General features: G+C 46.6%; 1 protein-coding gene across 2 annotated transcripts in view; it reads left to right on the top strand.

The window, feature by feature from the left end:
- The first annotated feature begins 433 nt into the window (after window positions 1-433).
- The window catches only part of LOC120810967 (nuclear factor of activated T-cells, cytoplasmic 1), a 52755-nt gene continuing 36660 nt past the window's right edge, over window positions 434-16528 (top strand). The window contains exons 1-4 of one of the 2 annotated variants that reach the window (XM_040166018.2): window positions 434-990; window positions 3847-4918; window positions 6597-6756; window positions 14799-15001. In XM_040166018.2, coding sequence (XP_040021952.2) covers window positions 870-990; window positions 3847-4918; window positions 6597-6756; window positions 14799-15001 — 1556 coding nt within the window. In that variant the 5' untranslated portion in view covers window positions 434-869. Of the gene's footprint in view, window positions 991-2537; window positions 2721-3846; window positions 4919-6596; window positions 6757-14798; window positions 15002-16528 lie in introns of those variants that run through there. The other variant, XM_040166019.2, reaches the window with a different exon arrangement.

Consider the following 16528-nt stretch of genomic DNA (forward strand, 5'->3'; position numbering starts at 1 on the left):
GCGACAGACGGGCACTAGGGATGGTCAAAGGACTGACCTGGGGCCTGTTGGTGGCTGAGACCAGCGGCTCCTCAGCTAAGATGTTCTTTTTACCACAACACCATCTCTTTTATTAAATACATTTGATTCTAACCGTTTGATCTGCGATGACCTCTGTCCGTCCGGCCTCATTTTTGAATGCAACAGAATGCATAATCTAAGACAAGGTTTATAGGTTCAGTTTGTGAAAGTTCATTGGAATGGACTTAAGCCAATTATGTAAAACACAAAAACCCGATTGCGACTCAAGTGTAAACTTTCGTTCTTATTATTTTTTTGTTTTGTTTTCATGTCAGTCGCCCACACCCACACCCGCACGCACGCACGCACACACACACGCGCGCGCATGCACGCGCGCGCACACATCTTAAACACACCTCCCACCTCCACCGATGGGATCCCGCTGCAGAAGACATCGGTTTGCAGGAGCCGGTCGCGTCATCCGTGGATGGGCGGCGCACCGACGGGAGCACGCAGGGTGTTTTCCAGCTTTAAAAGCACGGGAGCCGGCCCCTGTGACAAACCGCTCTCTGCGTCATCCACCCGGGGAGACTCATCAGGGCTGTGAGAGTCAAACTCACCTCATCCGCGCTCGCCCTCTGCAGCAGCCCTACCTGCGCGCCTCGCTCCTCTCCGCCCCCGACCGGCACCAGACTTCTTCTCCAGCGCGCGCGCCGCCGCCGCTCGCAAGTTGTGCGCCCCGGCCGCGAGCGATGCGTTCATTTCACGGTGCGTGAAGTGATTCAGCTCCTCGCGAAAGTGTCGGTTCGGCGTTGCTGGTTTTCAGCCTTTCTCCTTATCCGGAGAAAGTTGCGCGCATCGCTTGTTGAATGCAGGATACCTTCTGCCCGCGCGTCATTTCCAAGTTCAGCTTCGGAGCAGCAGCCGGTAAGGAGCGGGGACTCCAGCTTCTCAGCTTTCTCGCCGCCGACATGAAGTCTGCAGAAGAAGGTAACGTCAATCCACGTTTCAAACAGCGTATTTACACTTTACACTTACGCGCTGTCGATATTAGTGAAAAGTAATTCTTGTGAATTGCAAATGAATTGTTTTTGTTTTATTCCACGATTAAGGTTCATGCAGGTATGTTGGCACAAGTGCAAGTATCTGTACTGTTATCTGGTCAGTGTGATGAATGATTACTAGTTATTAGAAAATATTTGCATGCATAAACATGATTGCTCTCTGCATATAGATCAAATTAGCACTCACCCTTGCAGGTGCTTCTCTATTTATGCAAAGAATATTGACGCTGTTGTTCTCACCTGAACTTCTCTTAATGCAAAATCCAAACACTTTTAATTCTTCCCGTGCACAGCACGATCAGAGGTCAACCCCTGGGCCTTGTTTGGGGATGCTCTAGTTTAATGATTCAGCCTTGGTTTACCATTAGAAAGAAAAACTATTTTTTCTGTATTTAAAGCCACTTTATCGTAGACAAATTGGATCCATCAGAAGTCATTGAAAGTCTGTCCTAACTCTCGGTGTCTCCCAGTGCTTATGTAACTGGCTTTTTGTGGATTTTGTGGATTTCTTTTTGTCTTTGAGCTTTCAGACGGACGGGTGCGGGCTGTATTAATAGTCATTTCAGTCCCTCAGTCCTAAGCCATATAATTGGTTGCAGACGTGTATGCGTGTCTGTGTATGAGCGAGAGAGTGAAAACTGAGATCTGTGCGTTTTGGGATTCTTGGTAGCGTGTTTGAAAATGAGACGTGCTTCAGCAATATGCCAAGGGCTGCTTTATTATCACACGTATACATAAACTCAGACGTAAAGATGCACACAAACTAACACACCCATATACACACACCCTTGGCTTGTGTTTTGCCATAGCCCATAGTCAGCCATGTGTGATATGTGGCCCCTGGGTTCTTAGTTCCACAGGCTACAGATGACTTCTGTGGGCGACCACCTATCTCTCCCTGAGGTCCCGTCAGTCTGAGCCCAGCCTATAGACCACAATCCCTGTGGATAAAAGCCTCCATTCTTTAGTCACGCTGTTTTTTTGCTGTGGGGAGAGAGTTTTGATCGTGATAGCGTAATTGGGAAAATTTGTGGAGGATTGAAAGAGCACGCTATAATCTGTGTGATGTTTTTCCAAATGAACTCTGCTTGCTCTGCGTTTCGAATGCACTGGATGCAACTGGAACGACTCTGCCTTGAGTGTGAGACTGATTTAAAAAAAAATATTATTATTACTGGCTTCCGCCTGCAAATGATCATCTGCAATAATTGTGTTAGCAGACGTGAAGCGTGTGACCCAGTAAATAGCCACGCTTCAAGATCATGCAGCACACGGGAGCGAAAGCCCCGGTGCGTGTTTGAGTGGGTGTTAGGAGGTGTCAAGTGGGTTGTGGCGTAGAGCACCACAGCATACACATCCAAAAACAGAAAAAAACACACAGCAGCTATCAGGCAAAGTCAGTCAGACCTGAAATGAGGAGGTGTGTCCCATCGGGTGGAGTGGGCAGGGCATTATCATCTGCTGAGCACTAGAAGAGGGTAAACCAGAGGAGAAGAGCATCAGAGGGGACTGAGCCGAAGGCCTGCACTCGTTTGTATGTTGAATCTTAGTGTGTAACCTAGTCGCCGGAGATGAGTTTCCTGCATGAGGGGAGAGAGTTTGATTTCAGCTCTGTGTTTGAGTACAGCCAGGGCGTCCAGAAAGAACATGAAGGAGGTGGGTACAGTAGATGGTGTCTTTTCTTTTTTGTCTGTCCTGTATGTTGCATAGTGCGAGTGCACGTCTCTGTGCTTGCAAATTTTATGTTATATATATCAAAAAATAAGCAGTAAAAGTGTCTGTGTTTAGCCCCCCAAAAAAGCTTATTTCATTTAAACATTTATCCTTTTATCATTTTTGTTTTACGTTTTTTTGTTAAGGTGGACCGTCACTGGCCACATAGAAAAAGTGTCCTAGGCGTCACTCAACGTGTTGTATGCTGAGCTTTTCTGATGCGCGGCGCACCATCACCTCTGAAAATAGACCTGTGACCTATTTTAAGACCCACACATTTAGTGTGACGGATTTATCCTTTCATGTGATGCACAGCATCGTGATTGACAAATATAGCGCGCTCTATCAAGGGAAATGCCCTTCACTGGGTTTCACAATGATTGGTTTTCATTCTTTAACCACTTGTACCCTCATTGACATTGTCAACTCAAAGGCTGACATTAGCTTTACAACATGTGCCGCTACGAGGCCACCCGAAGGTGCATACCTGTTACCTGCTTCCTCGGACTGAGTCTGCTGTCAGTGCACTTGTCTGCCAGGGATCTCCTTGCCCGCTTGTTTTGTGTGCGTTTGTGTGTGAGTACCATCTGTGTGCAACGCTGCAGCAAACTCTCTTTGACTTAATCACATGCTCAGAGCGATGCGAGAGTGCTGTCAGTTTTCCACAGGGGAGGGACTAATTCACTCAGTGAGTGATGGAATCAATCAAATAAGGCATCCATCAGCGCTGCTGGAGGAATTCGGGTAGAGTACGTATGACAGCAGGGAGTGCCAAATGGAGCCTTAGATGAACTGATCAAACAAACAGACTGGCAGTGCATCTCGCGACTACGCAGCCACCACAAACAGTAAAACGCTCGGAGATGATTGCTAAGTCTCTCCAGATGTTTATAAAGAAGCGAGGCAGTCATTTGCTCCGGGACACATTGGTAAGATTTGTAAAGGGCTTTTGTTCTAAAATATAATCATGGTTAATTAGCACCATAATGTAGTGCTTCTGAGCTTTTGCAGTGTTTTTTTTGTCATATCCTATACCATATAATTACAATATGCTTCTTTTTCTTTTCAGATGCATACAGCTACACACCAAATGTCAGCTTGTCCCTTCCGGTGGGAATGGGCAACCCCTGCCTCGCTACCCAGTATCACACGCTACAGTCAAGCCCAGTCATCTCCGTTTCCTCTTGCCACCAGACAGGCTACAGCCTCCAAAATGATAACCATGCAGCCCCAGGTTATTACCTGTCCCACGGCCTGAGACCCAATGGGGCCCCAGCTTTGGAAAGCCCCCGTATTGAGATCACCGCCTACAGCCAGTATCCCGAGGATGAGGTAGAGGAGAGCAATAGCGAGGACCACATCATCAAGCGAGGCGTCAACTCCATCGTGACGCTGACGCTGCCCAATGCCGACGGCTACCGTGACCCCAGCTGCCTCAGCCCAGCAAGCAGCGTTTCGTCCCGTAGCTGTAACTCAGAGGCGTCCTCTTACGAGTCGGGCTTCTACAACTACGACAACTCCCCACAGAACTCTCCCTGGCAGTCTCCCTGCGTTTCTCCCAAAGGCTCATCAACGCTCATGTCTTGCCCACACGCCAGTGGCCCCGTCGCTCCCCCTCTCCATTCACCCTCCACCTCCCCTCAGATAGGAGCCGTGGCTGAGGAAGGCTGGCCGGCACAACCCCGCGGCTCCCGGCCTAACTCCCCCTCCTGCAGTGGAGGCGGCGGAGTCAACAACGGCGGCATGGGCAAGAGAAAGTACAGCTTTAATGGGACCACCTACCGTCAGACATCCTGCTCACCCAACCAGTCGCCCACCCCGTCCCCACATGGATCCCCCAGGGTCAGTGTAACAGATGAGATCTGGCAGGCCAACACCAACCAGTACACCAACTCTGCCATCGTGGCCGCCATCAACGCTCTAACCACAGATGGGGTTGTGGACATGGGGGAGGGGATCCCAATCAAGACGCGAAAGACCATGCTGGACCACTCCATGAGCCTGAAGTTGGACCCCGATGGGGAGCTGTGCCATGAGGACTACCCCTCCCGCCTGGCCCTCAAGAAGGAGAGCTACTGTGGAGGGTTCCTGGATGTGCCCCAGCATCCTTACTCCTGGTCTAAACCCAAGCCTTACCTCAGGTAGGTGGAACCAGTTTAGCAATCTTGTATTACTATAGCAAAGATAAAGCATAAAAACCCAACCAGTTCAGTGTGTCCCCTACCATGATATTATTTTTTAACCCAACTCTGCAGTGGTAGCATCCCATCACAAGCAGGTTAAATTAAACATTTTGCTTCTGAATCATATACCATGGGATATATTATATATTGATATATATCTTTTTGCACGCCAGCTACGCCCCAACACGTGGCAGAAAGCGCAATCCGCCCGACTAATACCCCCTGGCTGGCCCGACTAATACCCCCCTTGTAAAGTTGTTATCCTATGGGAAACACTGCAGTTAATATGAAAACCAACCCGTCCGTCTTGTCTCTCAGTTGCCTTGAGAAGATATTAAAGCACACACAGATGTTAACTTATTTTGACAAACACATTTGGCCGAAAGCTTTACTTTAAGATTTTTCAGACAGTCTAAAGGAAAAACCATTCATCCAATAACACTATTACGTTGCTGCATTTTTTCATTTTTCATTTCCATTTTCTGTTGCTAATTCATCGTAAAGGCCATGTAAAAAGGAAAAAATCCAAATGTTTCATGCCCTTCACTTCCAAAAGGACTTTGAAGATCAAAACTATTACACAAATATTATTGGACTGGAGTTGCCCCGCAAGCATGTGCGTAGCATCGTTGCCATGGCAACCCGCACACAAACATGGGTGAACTCATATACTAGATCATTGATTTTGACTTTTGAGCAAAAGAAGCTTTTTCAGTTTCAATTGTGTCCGTCGTGGCATTTTTCCCAAGCCAATAAGGCAGCCTCCTGGAGGAAATCAAGTGTTTGATTAAGATAGTGAGCAACAGGAAGCAATGGTGACAGGCCTGACTGAAAGGGAAGCAGTCTGTGGGTTAATCAGTCGGCTGGCTGCTGTGGTCCGTCGCGCCATCAGCCCATCTCTTTCTGTGTGGCTAACCTGATGTCATGCCCTGACTGGGCCGATAAAGCCCCGTGGGGGGAAATCAGTTCGTTTTGGGTCAACAAACAGCCCGCTGGTTCCACAAAGATGCCAGAGATTGTTTTCAGTTGAGCCACCCTCCGGGTCAGGGCTCTGCGTTCACCAGGCATCCGGCATAGCGAAATATTGTCTTGCACATGTTTGTTTTGTTTTAGATATCTTTTCGGTGTTCACGTGGGAAGCTCTGACTCTCCATCTCAAGAACAATGATGTTAAGGGCGGCCAGCTGCAGCTCTGAGAAAGAAATATCATGGGGTATCGCTGACCTTAGTCGGTGGTATAACTCCATCTATTGTCTTCAAACCACTGTGGCTGTTCTTTTGAATTACACAGCTATCATTTTATGATTGATATTTGTTTCAAAATGTATAGAAATGTCTCACTGTCACTTTCTTGACTCCCACCTGTCACACCTAATACAAAACTCAATGGTCCCTAACCAGGTCTAAGTCTGGTTTATTTTTAAAATACAAGGGCTGAGGAGTTCTGCACGTCAAGGAGTTACTTTAATTGATTAGATTACACACCATTACACACCGTTTTTTCAGCAAAGATTTACCAAATGTTTTTCCCATAAAAGTAAAGACACTGTTGTATAAATCAGCGGTAGAGTATGAAACAGACGTGTTGTGTGTTTTTATTTTCTCCTAATAATATAAATGTGTCATCTTGTTGCAGTCCATCCCTGCCAGCTCTTGACTGGCAGCTCCCGTCGTGCTCCGGCCCATACAACCTGCAGATCGAGGTGCAGCCAAAGTCCCACCACAGGGCCCACTATGAGACCGAAGGCAGCCGAGGGGCCGTGAAGGCGCTGTGTGGCAGCCACCCTGTAGTGCAGGTAGGTCACCAGCTCTGTGGTTCGTAGATTCACTGCACACACTCGTGTTCATCTGGTACCCGGTTAGCTTTGTGCTTATTAGTTTGCTGTCCTTAGAGCATAGGTGGTCACTGAGATGTGCATTTAGTGCTGTCCAGCAACAAGCTAGTGACAGTGAAGTTTGGATGACTGAGTCTTTTCTCTCCTCCTATTTTTACTAAAGAAATCTTTCAATCAAATCGGCCTCTTTTAGTTTAATTTTGAATTATGTAATGTGCTTTCAAATCAACACTATCTGCAAAACTCTTACAGCTCATTCTGCAGGATTAAATTGTGACTACAAATAGTACAGGTCAACTACTGTCAAAATAGTACAGGTCAACTACAAAGTCAATGGATAAACCTTCTGCATTCTTTCACTAAAGAGACATGAGTGTATGAGATTTTAACAACATACAGAATATTCAACAGCTCATTAAATTAGCGTTGCTAGTCAGACTATATAAGTTGATGCATACGTGCACCCTCACTAGGTAGTGACATATGTTTCTGCAGGTTTTTCTTCTGCCGTTTTATTAATGTTCTCTGGAGTCATCTACTGCTGCAAACGGTCGGTTGGACCAGCATCAGTGCATGCTGACTCAATTAGTATAGAGCAGGACCATCGTCTCTCACTATTGTGCTTGGCGTACACGCAAATATCACACGTCAGCCTCGCCACAGCACAGTGCTTCTTTCTCTGCACTCTACCATCACACTGCGTTGACATCTTGGTTTACTTAAGGTGGGGGATCTAGAGGCGTGTGTGTATGTCCTTAAGGTTGAGCGTCAGTTTACCCTTCAATGTCGTCAATTCCAAATGAAACTGCTGTGCGTACTAATAATATATATAGGAGCAGTTATTGAGTTTGTAGCTGACTGGATTTAAAGATATCAGGTAGCAGATGTTGTATTTTATCATCCAACCAACACTTCACCCAACAGAGTTGCCCCTTCCGTGTCACACAATTATCATTATTTTGTAAATAAATGTTGTCAGCACATCCCCGTGTCCCCAATGTCAAAGGCACTTGACAGCTGTTGGACGACGTGTTGTTATAAACAGGCCTGTCTCTGTGCATGCAGGTTATTATTCACTTTCATTCCAAACCTTTGTAAGTCCACATGAGGTTGAATCAACATCTCTCCGTCACACCTCACAAATGAGGCTAAACGGATTCGGCTTGCACTGCACAGCTGTGGCAGTTGAGGTTGGTTTTGATTTAGTTCACACCACTTTCTGACTCACTGGGGGCTGCAGTAAAAATATGTCATGAGTAAGCATCCTGTTTGTCTTTGCATTGTCCAAATTTACATCGATGGCTCATACGAGAATGAAACCAATTCATTGCCAACCTTGCAAGTGTTATTATGTATGTTGTCCAATCATTGGCGAGCAGCCGTCATTGAAAAGGTATTATAACAGACGCTTTACCGTAACACCTTCCTCATATTCGCATAGTTTGCGCTTTCCTTTTTCGGTGAGTGATTTATGCGTTTGATGCGGCACTGGCAGTCAATCTGAATACCTCGAAGGTTTCATAAATGTTGAAACCCCTGGCAGCATGGCAGCTGAGGGAAAGATACTTCTTCAATGATTACGCAATCATGTGTGGAAGCTGGAGATGACACTGTAAAAAAAGAAGATATTTTGGACAGTTTGGAGTGGAAATCAAAAAAATCACACTCCCTCGCTCTCTGTGGCTCTCTTAGTCTCTGTTGTAGCGCTGGAGCGAAATGTCGTTGTTGAGGAGGATAGAGCACGCTTCAGTCCCCTGCGTCCTGTGGTAATCGGTGGCAGGCACTAGATGGGTGAGGTGCAGTCAAGGAGAAGACACAGGGACACGGGTGTAGGAAGCAGCAAAGGAAGTGTGTTTGTGCTTAAGACTGGAGTAAGTACAGAGAGAGAGAGAGAGAGAAGGGGCGAAGGGAGTCACCAGGCAGCTGATGCCTGGCTAGGCTGCCCCTGGAGATGTTCTGCATCCTGCTGATTAGGGCCTCGGTGGCACCGAGGTTGGCTGAGCATGGCGGTGGTGGGGGTGGATGGGAGTGAGAACCCCAGCACCCATCGGTCGCCGCCTCCCCTTTCCATGCACATGTGCCTGCCTACCTCCCTGAAGGGACTAAGGATGTCACTCCTTGTGATCTGCTCATCCTTCAACCGTCTCCCAAACCCACACCGGCAGTCCTCCCTCGTTCAACGATAGCTGTTGTTTTGTTTTTTTGGCTCATGGATGACCAGACGTGCCGTGTGAGTGATGTTGACATGTGTGTTGGAAAGCAACGGTGGATGGAAATAACAGCAAGATTGAAAAACAAGACGAGACAGTTTACGGTTTTCCCAGCAGAGACGGCAACTGACAGATAATCCAACCGGCACGCCCAACTGCTCGATTACCCTTGTTGTCTTGCTGCTTATTAACATGCAGAGGTGTTTGCTTGACGAAACGGCCCAGAAGGTTTAGCATTTGTGAGGTCTGACGTCACCCTAGGCTGTGGCAGATCAACCGCACCAGTGCGGCCCCCACGCACCCACTGTGGGGCGAGGAGAATGGAGTGTCTGTGCTCCAACCGCACACTGATGAAAACCTCCAGATCGGTTATGGGTGGGTTACCTCGACTCACTACCCCCTTGTTGCATTGCGCTGTCTCTCTGCGCTTCCTGTTCCAAATCTCCTTCATTTATTCTGGACTTGTCCCCCTCCTCCCCCTCCCTCGTCGTCCTCCTCCGCATCCGCAGCCTTTTAACCTACTGTCTCCCAATTGGTCTACTTCGTGACCCCCGCGGCTGCTTTTCCAATTTATTTACTGCAACAGACCACAGCACCATTAGGGGATCTAGGCTACTCCATCGGCTCCTCTCACACTGTTCCAGGCTCTTCTTTCTCTCACCACAGCTATGCCAGACAACTTTCAAAGCCGTGCTCAGAATAAAAACAACCACGTCGTCTACCTGCATTCAGAATGTAACCACAACATTTGTTGATGGGGTGGGTTTTCAAGAGGAGGACGTCTTGGAAGGGGATGAACAGGGCGGTGACCTGGCTCTGATCTGAATTGTGGGTTCAGCTGAAGAAGTTCCAAAGGCAGGACCTCGGCGAGGAAACACACAGACATCTGCCAGACCTTCCGTAACATCAGACACCAACACCTGTGGAGTATTAAACCCATCGCACAGCGTGCAGCAAAGTCCTGTGTACGGCTAGTTTGTGTAGGATAATGACTGGCCTATAGGGCTTTACCCCTTACACGCACACATACACTCAGTCTCTCATTAAGTCGAAAGCCGCAACAGACACGGGGTAATTTCAACAGGATGTGGCCATCGTCCCTATTAACATGTGCGTGACTTCATACCCATCTCCCTTCCTCTGCAACTGTATGTAATACGCTTCAAATGTGCAGTACGTTTCCGCCACAACAGCATGAAAGACCTTGGCAAGCATGTGCTCGGTCCTCCGCATGTGTGCGGTTTCACCTTATGATCCGGCGCTTGCTGGCTGTGTAATGTCTGGACGAAAAGAAAAGGACCCCTCATCCTGCAGCATCCTATACTGCTAATTGATCGTTAAATCTACTGCCGCCTCTTGTTTGAATATTCAAGAGCCACGGTGTACCCTGTAGTGCTGTCAAAGCTTAGTCAGGGCTGTTATTCATTGCCCAAAGGGGTATTTATGCCACTCTAAAATTGTGGTTTTCCATCTGTGGGGCTTCCCTTACACTGGTATTGGGCTACCACTAATTACCAGTTAATAGCATGTGGAAAAAATGGAACGAAATGTGCATCGTTTTCACTGGTTTGAGGTGATAATCAGACAGCCCGCAGATTTAGGAGGTAAGACACCGGTGGGTAGTGGTGGCGTTTGGGGGGGGAGGGGGCACAACAGTTACTCGCGAATCATCTTACTCTAATTCTCTGTAGGTTTGGGATATAGCTCTCATGTGCTAGTAATGTGGGATTTGGACCCTCTCTGGTCTAGACATGGGTTAGAGCTTGAAACTATGTCCTCCATGACGTAGCATCGAAGTGCTCGCTTCAACGTAAACTTTCGCTGGTTGATTATAAAAAAGGAGCAGCTTTTGGAGCTATGGATCGGAACTGCATTAAAGGATTGCATATGTTGCCTTATGCATTCAACATGAGGCACGGAAGACATTAGTGGGGCATGAGGTTGATGGAGTAAGGTCTGGAAGGAGAGACAACTTGGACGAGTGTACATTTAATTGGATACAGCACAGGCTGGCCATGGTACTGTCAGCACTTGACAGAGAGGGGGGGGCTTGATAATTGGAAAAGGCCTGAATCTGCTGTTGTATTTCTCCTCCCTGGCTTGATACCCCTCCACGCACACCCTCCTCTGCTGCTTCCAGTCGTCTTCTGTTTCTCCTTTTCTCAATTCTCTCTGCGCCACGTGGACCTCTACGAGTCATGACATTTCTCCAAGAAGTGATGAAATCACTGCCGAGGGATAGCAGGCAGCCCACTGCAGGCTTGTAGAGTTTATTCACACTTCATCTCTAGCCAGGCCAGAGCAATCTAATTCACCGGCAGGTCATTATTAGGGCATGTTGGAATCCTGTCTTTGAACCAACGAGGTACCTGCAGCTTTGAGACATATCACTGTTGCTGAAGAAAACTGAAGAATGAAAGATATATACACCCTGTATCATAATTTAAATCACAACAGGTTCAGATTTCAGTGAGTGAAATAAAGAGAATCTAGCGGAGAAAAGAAACACTTTGGGAGCTGTATGCCAAGGGCTGTAACTTTTGATACAGATGATGGAGCTGTAAGAGTTCAAAAGGACTGAGAGATGAGTGGTTGAAAGGGCATGCACTCCCTTTTTTCTGCCCCGACACCTCGTCCACATCATCGCAACTGACCCAGACGATACAGATGCGTACAATTACGCAATTAATGCCTCATCTGCCATATCCGCAATGTTTTACTTGAGCCTCGGCTTGAAGAATTTGCTCGTGCCGAGTCGGCCTGCGGTGGGATGTGTAAATGGTTCTAGCTGACACAGTGGCAAGAGTTGGCACCCTGAAAACAGCTGCAAATCAATCCTAGATTCAAACGGTTTAGATTATCTCAAAATAAATATACAGCACGGGTGCCAGATAGGCTGCAGTCACAGCTAGGAAAGCTCATCTGGACAAAATTATATGCACTCTGGTCCAGCTTCACAGGCCGCATTATACACAAACACAAGGCTGAGGTCACAGGTGTGTGTGTGTGTGTGTGTGAGACACTTCTGTTGTCAGCCCACACTTAAGGTATACACTATTTTCACTTTATTCCTATCCTATTTCCCCTTTGAGAATATGATAAAGAAGTACGTTGCGTGCTCTGTTTGTGGTGTGCATTTGAGGAAAGCATCACAGAAGCACAGGGGGGTCTTAGCGAAGCGGGGTCAAAGGGGCACATATGGTAAAGCAGTCGGGGGAGGTCGCCCAGGGGGGACTAGACCGCCTTCCTTTGCTTCTGGGAAGACCAGCGTCACCAAGAGGACTACCTGACCTCATTAATCACTTCCTCTCCTGCATGAGGTCACTACGGCTCTGAGCGTGGACGCCACCGTCATTGTGTGCTACCGCAAGACGAGTGAAGGGATAAAGACCCCCCCCCGCCCCTCTTCCCCGCCTCCCCTCCTGCCTCTCTTGTGGGCCTCCCTACAGCCACGTGGCAGCTGATGTAATGGTTGGAGGTCACCGAGACATCCAAAAACGTCTACTGAGGCTAAAGTGACAGACGACATGGCTTTGTAGCGTGGCTGCCTGTGTTTTATTAAATCATAGGGAAACGTCATGCAATTTAACGCTCCGGCGTTCCAGATTTGTACCTCATGCTCCACCGTAGCGCTCGTACGAGTCAATACACAAGTAACTGGTAGCATGTGTGGCTATGGATAATTACCACTGGTGACACCATAAGTAAAATATAACAAGCAGAGCGGGGTCTGCCGGTGAGATCACCGCGTAGATGAAGTGGTCCCTTGGGACGCCAAGACTTCAAGAAGCCCCTGACCTCGGCCTAACTCACTGATGACTAGCATGTGTCTGCAGGTCAAGACAGCTGCTAGATACACTACGTGGAGCTGAAGCGAAAAGTAGGTTGGAACTGGAGATGAACGAGAGCTTTGGCTTCACCACTCTCCTTGCACTTCCCTGATATCTGAATCAAAGCAAAGCAAGGTCACCACTGGCTGCTGATAATATTGAGACATCTATGGTCTCCTCCGCTGTCCTAATAGTTATATCCTATTTGTACTCAACATAATTAATACTGAAAACTGCTCTACTTCACCCGCCTGGTCGCAAATCCAAAAAGATCTGTCGTCAAGTACAGACCAAAGGCGTTCCATCGCCATGTTTATGATTCGGCCAGACAACGTTTAATACGGTGTGCAGACAAATCAGTCCACAAACAAAAGACATTAGGTGTCCATGAGACTGCAGAATTGTTTTCCACAGACAACTAATGACGTAGCTCTCCAGTCCTCCGCCGACCTACCTCCTCAGTCCCATCTCTGCCCGCCCTCACAAAAGGTGATTATAAAGCCATTAATCAGACTATGTCATAGGTTACATGTGGTCTGCATTTTGCTATATGACTCAGTGTCTTAGATAAACAACAGGGGTCTTTTATTCCATCCAACGACTACCACTATTTTCACTCGGATGGAGCTGAAAGAAAATTGGTCAGTAGCAATGCGCTGCAGTAATTGACCAATTTGCGGGATCTTTTTAGATGGCCATGGCGGGGCGAGCCCTGGTCCATTGTAAGTGATCCCTCGCAGTGAATGTTATGTGCGGTCAAGGAGCCACCTGAGCGGATCCAAAGAGGTCCAGCCGAGTCCTCTCGGGTTTCTCTCGGTTTGAAACCCGATGGATTTTGCAGTCGTCGGTTCATAGACATACACAGATTTCCATCTTCACACAACACATCCACACATTTGACCATAAGACCACTTTTTGCTGCACGGAGCAAACTTAAACTGGGAGGTCTGCAGTGACTCAGTTCCACCAGAATCCACATTTGGTTGGTAATTTATTCAGAAATCACCCACAAGGTATCAGTTGTCCTTAAACTCACTTTGGAATTTGTAACCCTGCCTTATATTTTAAGCCATTTTTCACTTGTGTGAATCATCGAATAATGTTTATTTAAACACTGTCAGAAAATGATCCAGGGATGCTGAAGGTAAATTGGCCCTTTGCACTCAATATATGAAGAGGCTTCGACCCCAAAATGTCAACAGTGCTTTTAAAACTCTGCATGGCTATGGAGCTTTTCTTCTCTTTTTTACAATATTTGATCTTTTTATTACTTGAGCAGTAGCAGTTAATGGAGGCCTCCGGAGGAAGTGGTAGTTGTTTGAAGTGGTGGTTCTGATACAGGAGTCTCTTTCATCACAGTGGGACACAGACTCTAAACTTTAATGGAAATCATAATGCAAGTTCATAACTGCCCAAAGGGAAAAGGCTGGATCCCGACTGCATGCCAAGCCCCTCAAACTGTTTCAGTCTTATTAAATTTAGGTGTAATGTATGCTGAATTGGACACTACCGTACCTACAGTATATAGACAGTTATTAGAATCTAAATGTATGTTGCGCACACAACAGTTTTGATTTTCTTTTTATTACGCTTATTATTTTAGTAATGGTCGTCAATGTCTTTAGTTTCATGAACTCTCACCTTGAGGCCGACCCGAGATGATTGTCATCTTCCATCCCAACACCAGACAAAAGAAACCTTCACCGAATCCTAAAGGAATGGAGAACTAGCTAAAATAGGACAGCGGCAATGAAAAAGGGTCTCCGACCCGACCGAAAGACAAACAAAGACAAGTGGCGCGTGTATCAGCCCCTCCACCATGTCAGAGCTGTCATTAAAAGCCTTAGTTTTAACAATCAGTAGCCGATGTGATTCAATCTCTGTTTCCTAAATGAGGGGTTGCCTGAGATGGAGGTCTTAAAAAAAGTTGCCTCTCACCTGGGTCCCTTTGTTCTCCCGCCAGCTTTATGGCTACATGGAAAGCGAGCCGCTCACCCTGCAGCTGTTCATAGGGACCGCAGACGACCGCCTCCTGCGCCCACATGCCTTCTACCAGGTCCACCGCATCACTGGCAAAACCGTCTCCACCGCCAGCCATGAAGTCATGCAAACCAACACCAAAGTTCTGGAGATCCCTCTGCTGCCTGAAAACAACATGAGAGCAATGTGAGTTCCTTTAGACTTTCACAAGTCACCTTTAAATCTTTTACTTTTCACATTCTTCCCGAGTAGCCCCTTCTTTAAAGTACACCCACAATAACACACACCACACTTGTTTCCATTCCTCAGCACCTCCCCCCTTACTATACCTCCACAAACAGACTTCACGTTGTTTGGTGTGCACGATATCTCCCTAAACCTCGTTGATTACAATGTGCAATGAGAACTGGCAATTGTTAAACAATAAATAAAAGAATAAAAAGTGTACTAAATTACTGTTCAAGTCTTCAGTGCCTGCGTATGCAAATATAGGCCATCGAAGTAGACATTCTTCTTTTATTAGGAAAAACAAAGGTGTCCCACAGAGGTGTTCACTTGCAGTAAGTCTTGCAGTAAATCTTGACGGTGTGAGCAAACATCTAAATCAACAACACTGCAAAACAATCCCCAACAAGACACTATGTGAGTGTGAGGATGACAATTTAGAAAACTGAATTTACAAAAGCAAACAAACAGTAGCTTTGTTAGCCAACTCTGAAGCACTTAAAGGTTGAGATATTGCACAATTTACCTACTTTAATTTGCTACTGTAAATGAGATCTGAGCTCAAACAGGAATAAATGGACACATTTTGCTTCATAAAAGTGTGGTAAAACTGAGGTAAATCAGCCTGGGCCTCTTATTCTGCAGACCTGCAGTAGGGGACTGGGCTCTGCAGGGTGTCCGGGCATTAGCTCCTGACCTGGGGCTCCGTTCAGACTACGCTGCAGTGGAGTTAGTTGGACTTGGGCCTAGAGCTCTGGGTTATGGATAAAACCGCTGTATCCGAACCAAGGTTACATAAGCGCGTTACCTCTCGCTGCACCTCAGGTTTATCCAACCGGTTTGAAAATGAAAAAAAACAAAACGCTTACGATTTAATACAGATTTTTTTCATGTTTGTTTAAATCAGTCCTTTTCAACAACACCACAATATCCCTTATTATGTATCTATGTATTTATGAGCGCCCCTCACCCATTTGACATAATGTGTCCCTAAGGATGAATAGGATATTAAAACATATTCAAGAGGAAGTTTCTGCTCCCCCTTTACGTGAGCTCACACGCTAGAGGAAGAGGAGTGAAAGTTCTCTTTCTCTCCCCCGACTACCTGAAAAGTCAAAGAGAAGTCTTGAACCTTTTCTTTCCACTGAGCTGTTTAACAGTTGTTCTGATAACGCAGCATCCCCCCCCCCACCTCCCCCCTCGGTCTCGTGCCAGTGATCATTGCTCGCTGTGTGGGATGCAAACAGTCGAGAATGCAATCAAACGGTCGGGCGGTTTGAATCTCTTTCTTTCCTATTCTAGAAAATCCCTCTCATGCACATACACATACATCATGCTATGTATTAGGTAGTATTTTTTATTTCTTTAGTAATACAGTACATGCTTAAACAAATGAACATGCTCATAAATACAAAGTACAATATTCAACACTTGCACCATGCACATTCTTTTTTTTCTTGTTCATCCAAATTGTGAAAGAAAAAGTCA

The sequence above is a fragment of the Gasterosteus aculeatus genome, chromosome 20, assembly GCF_964276395.1.
Source record: "Gasterosteus aculeatus chromosome 20, fGasAcu3.hap1.1, whole genome shotgun sequence".
Taxonomy (NCBI): domain Eukaryota; kingdom Metazoa; phylum Chordata; class Actinopteri; order Perciformes; family Gasterosteidae; genus Gasterosteus; species Gasterosteus aculeatus.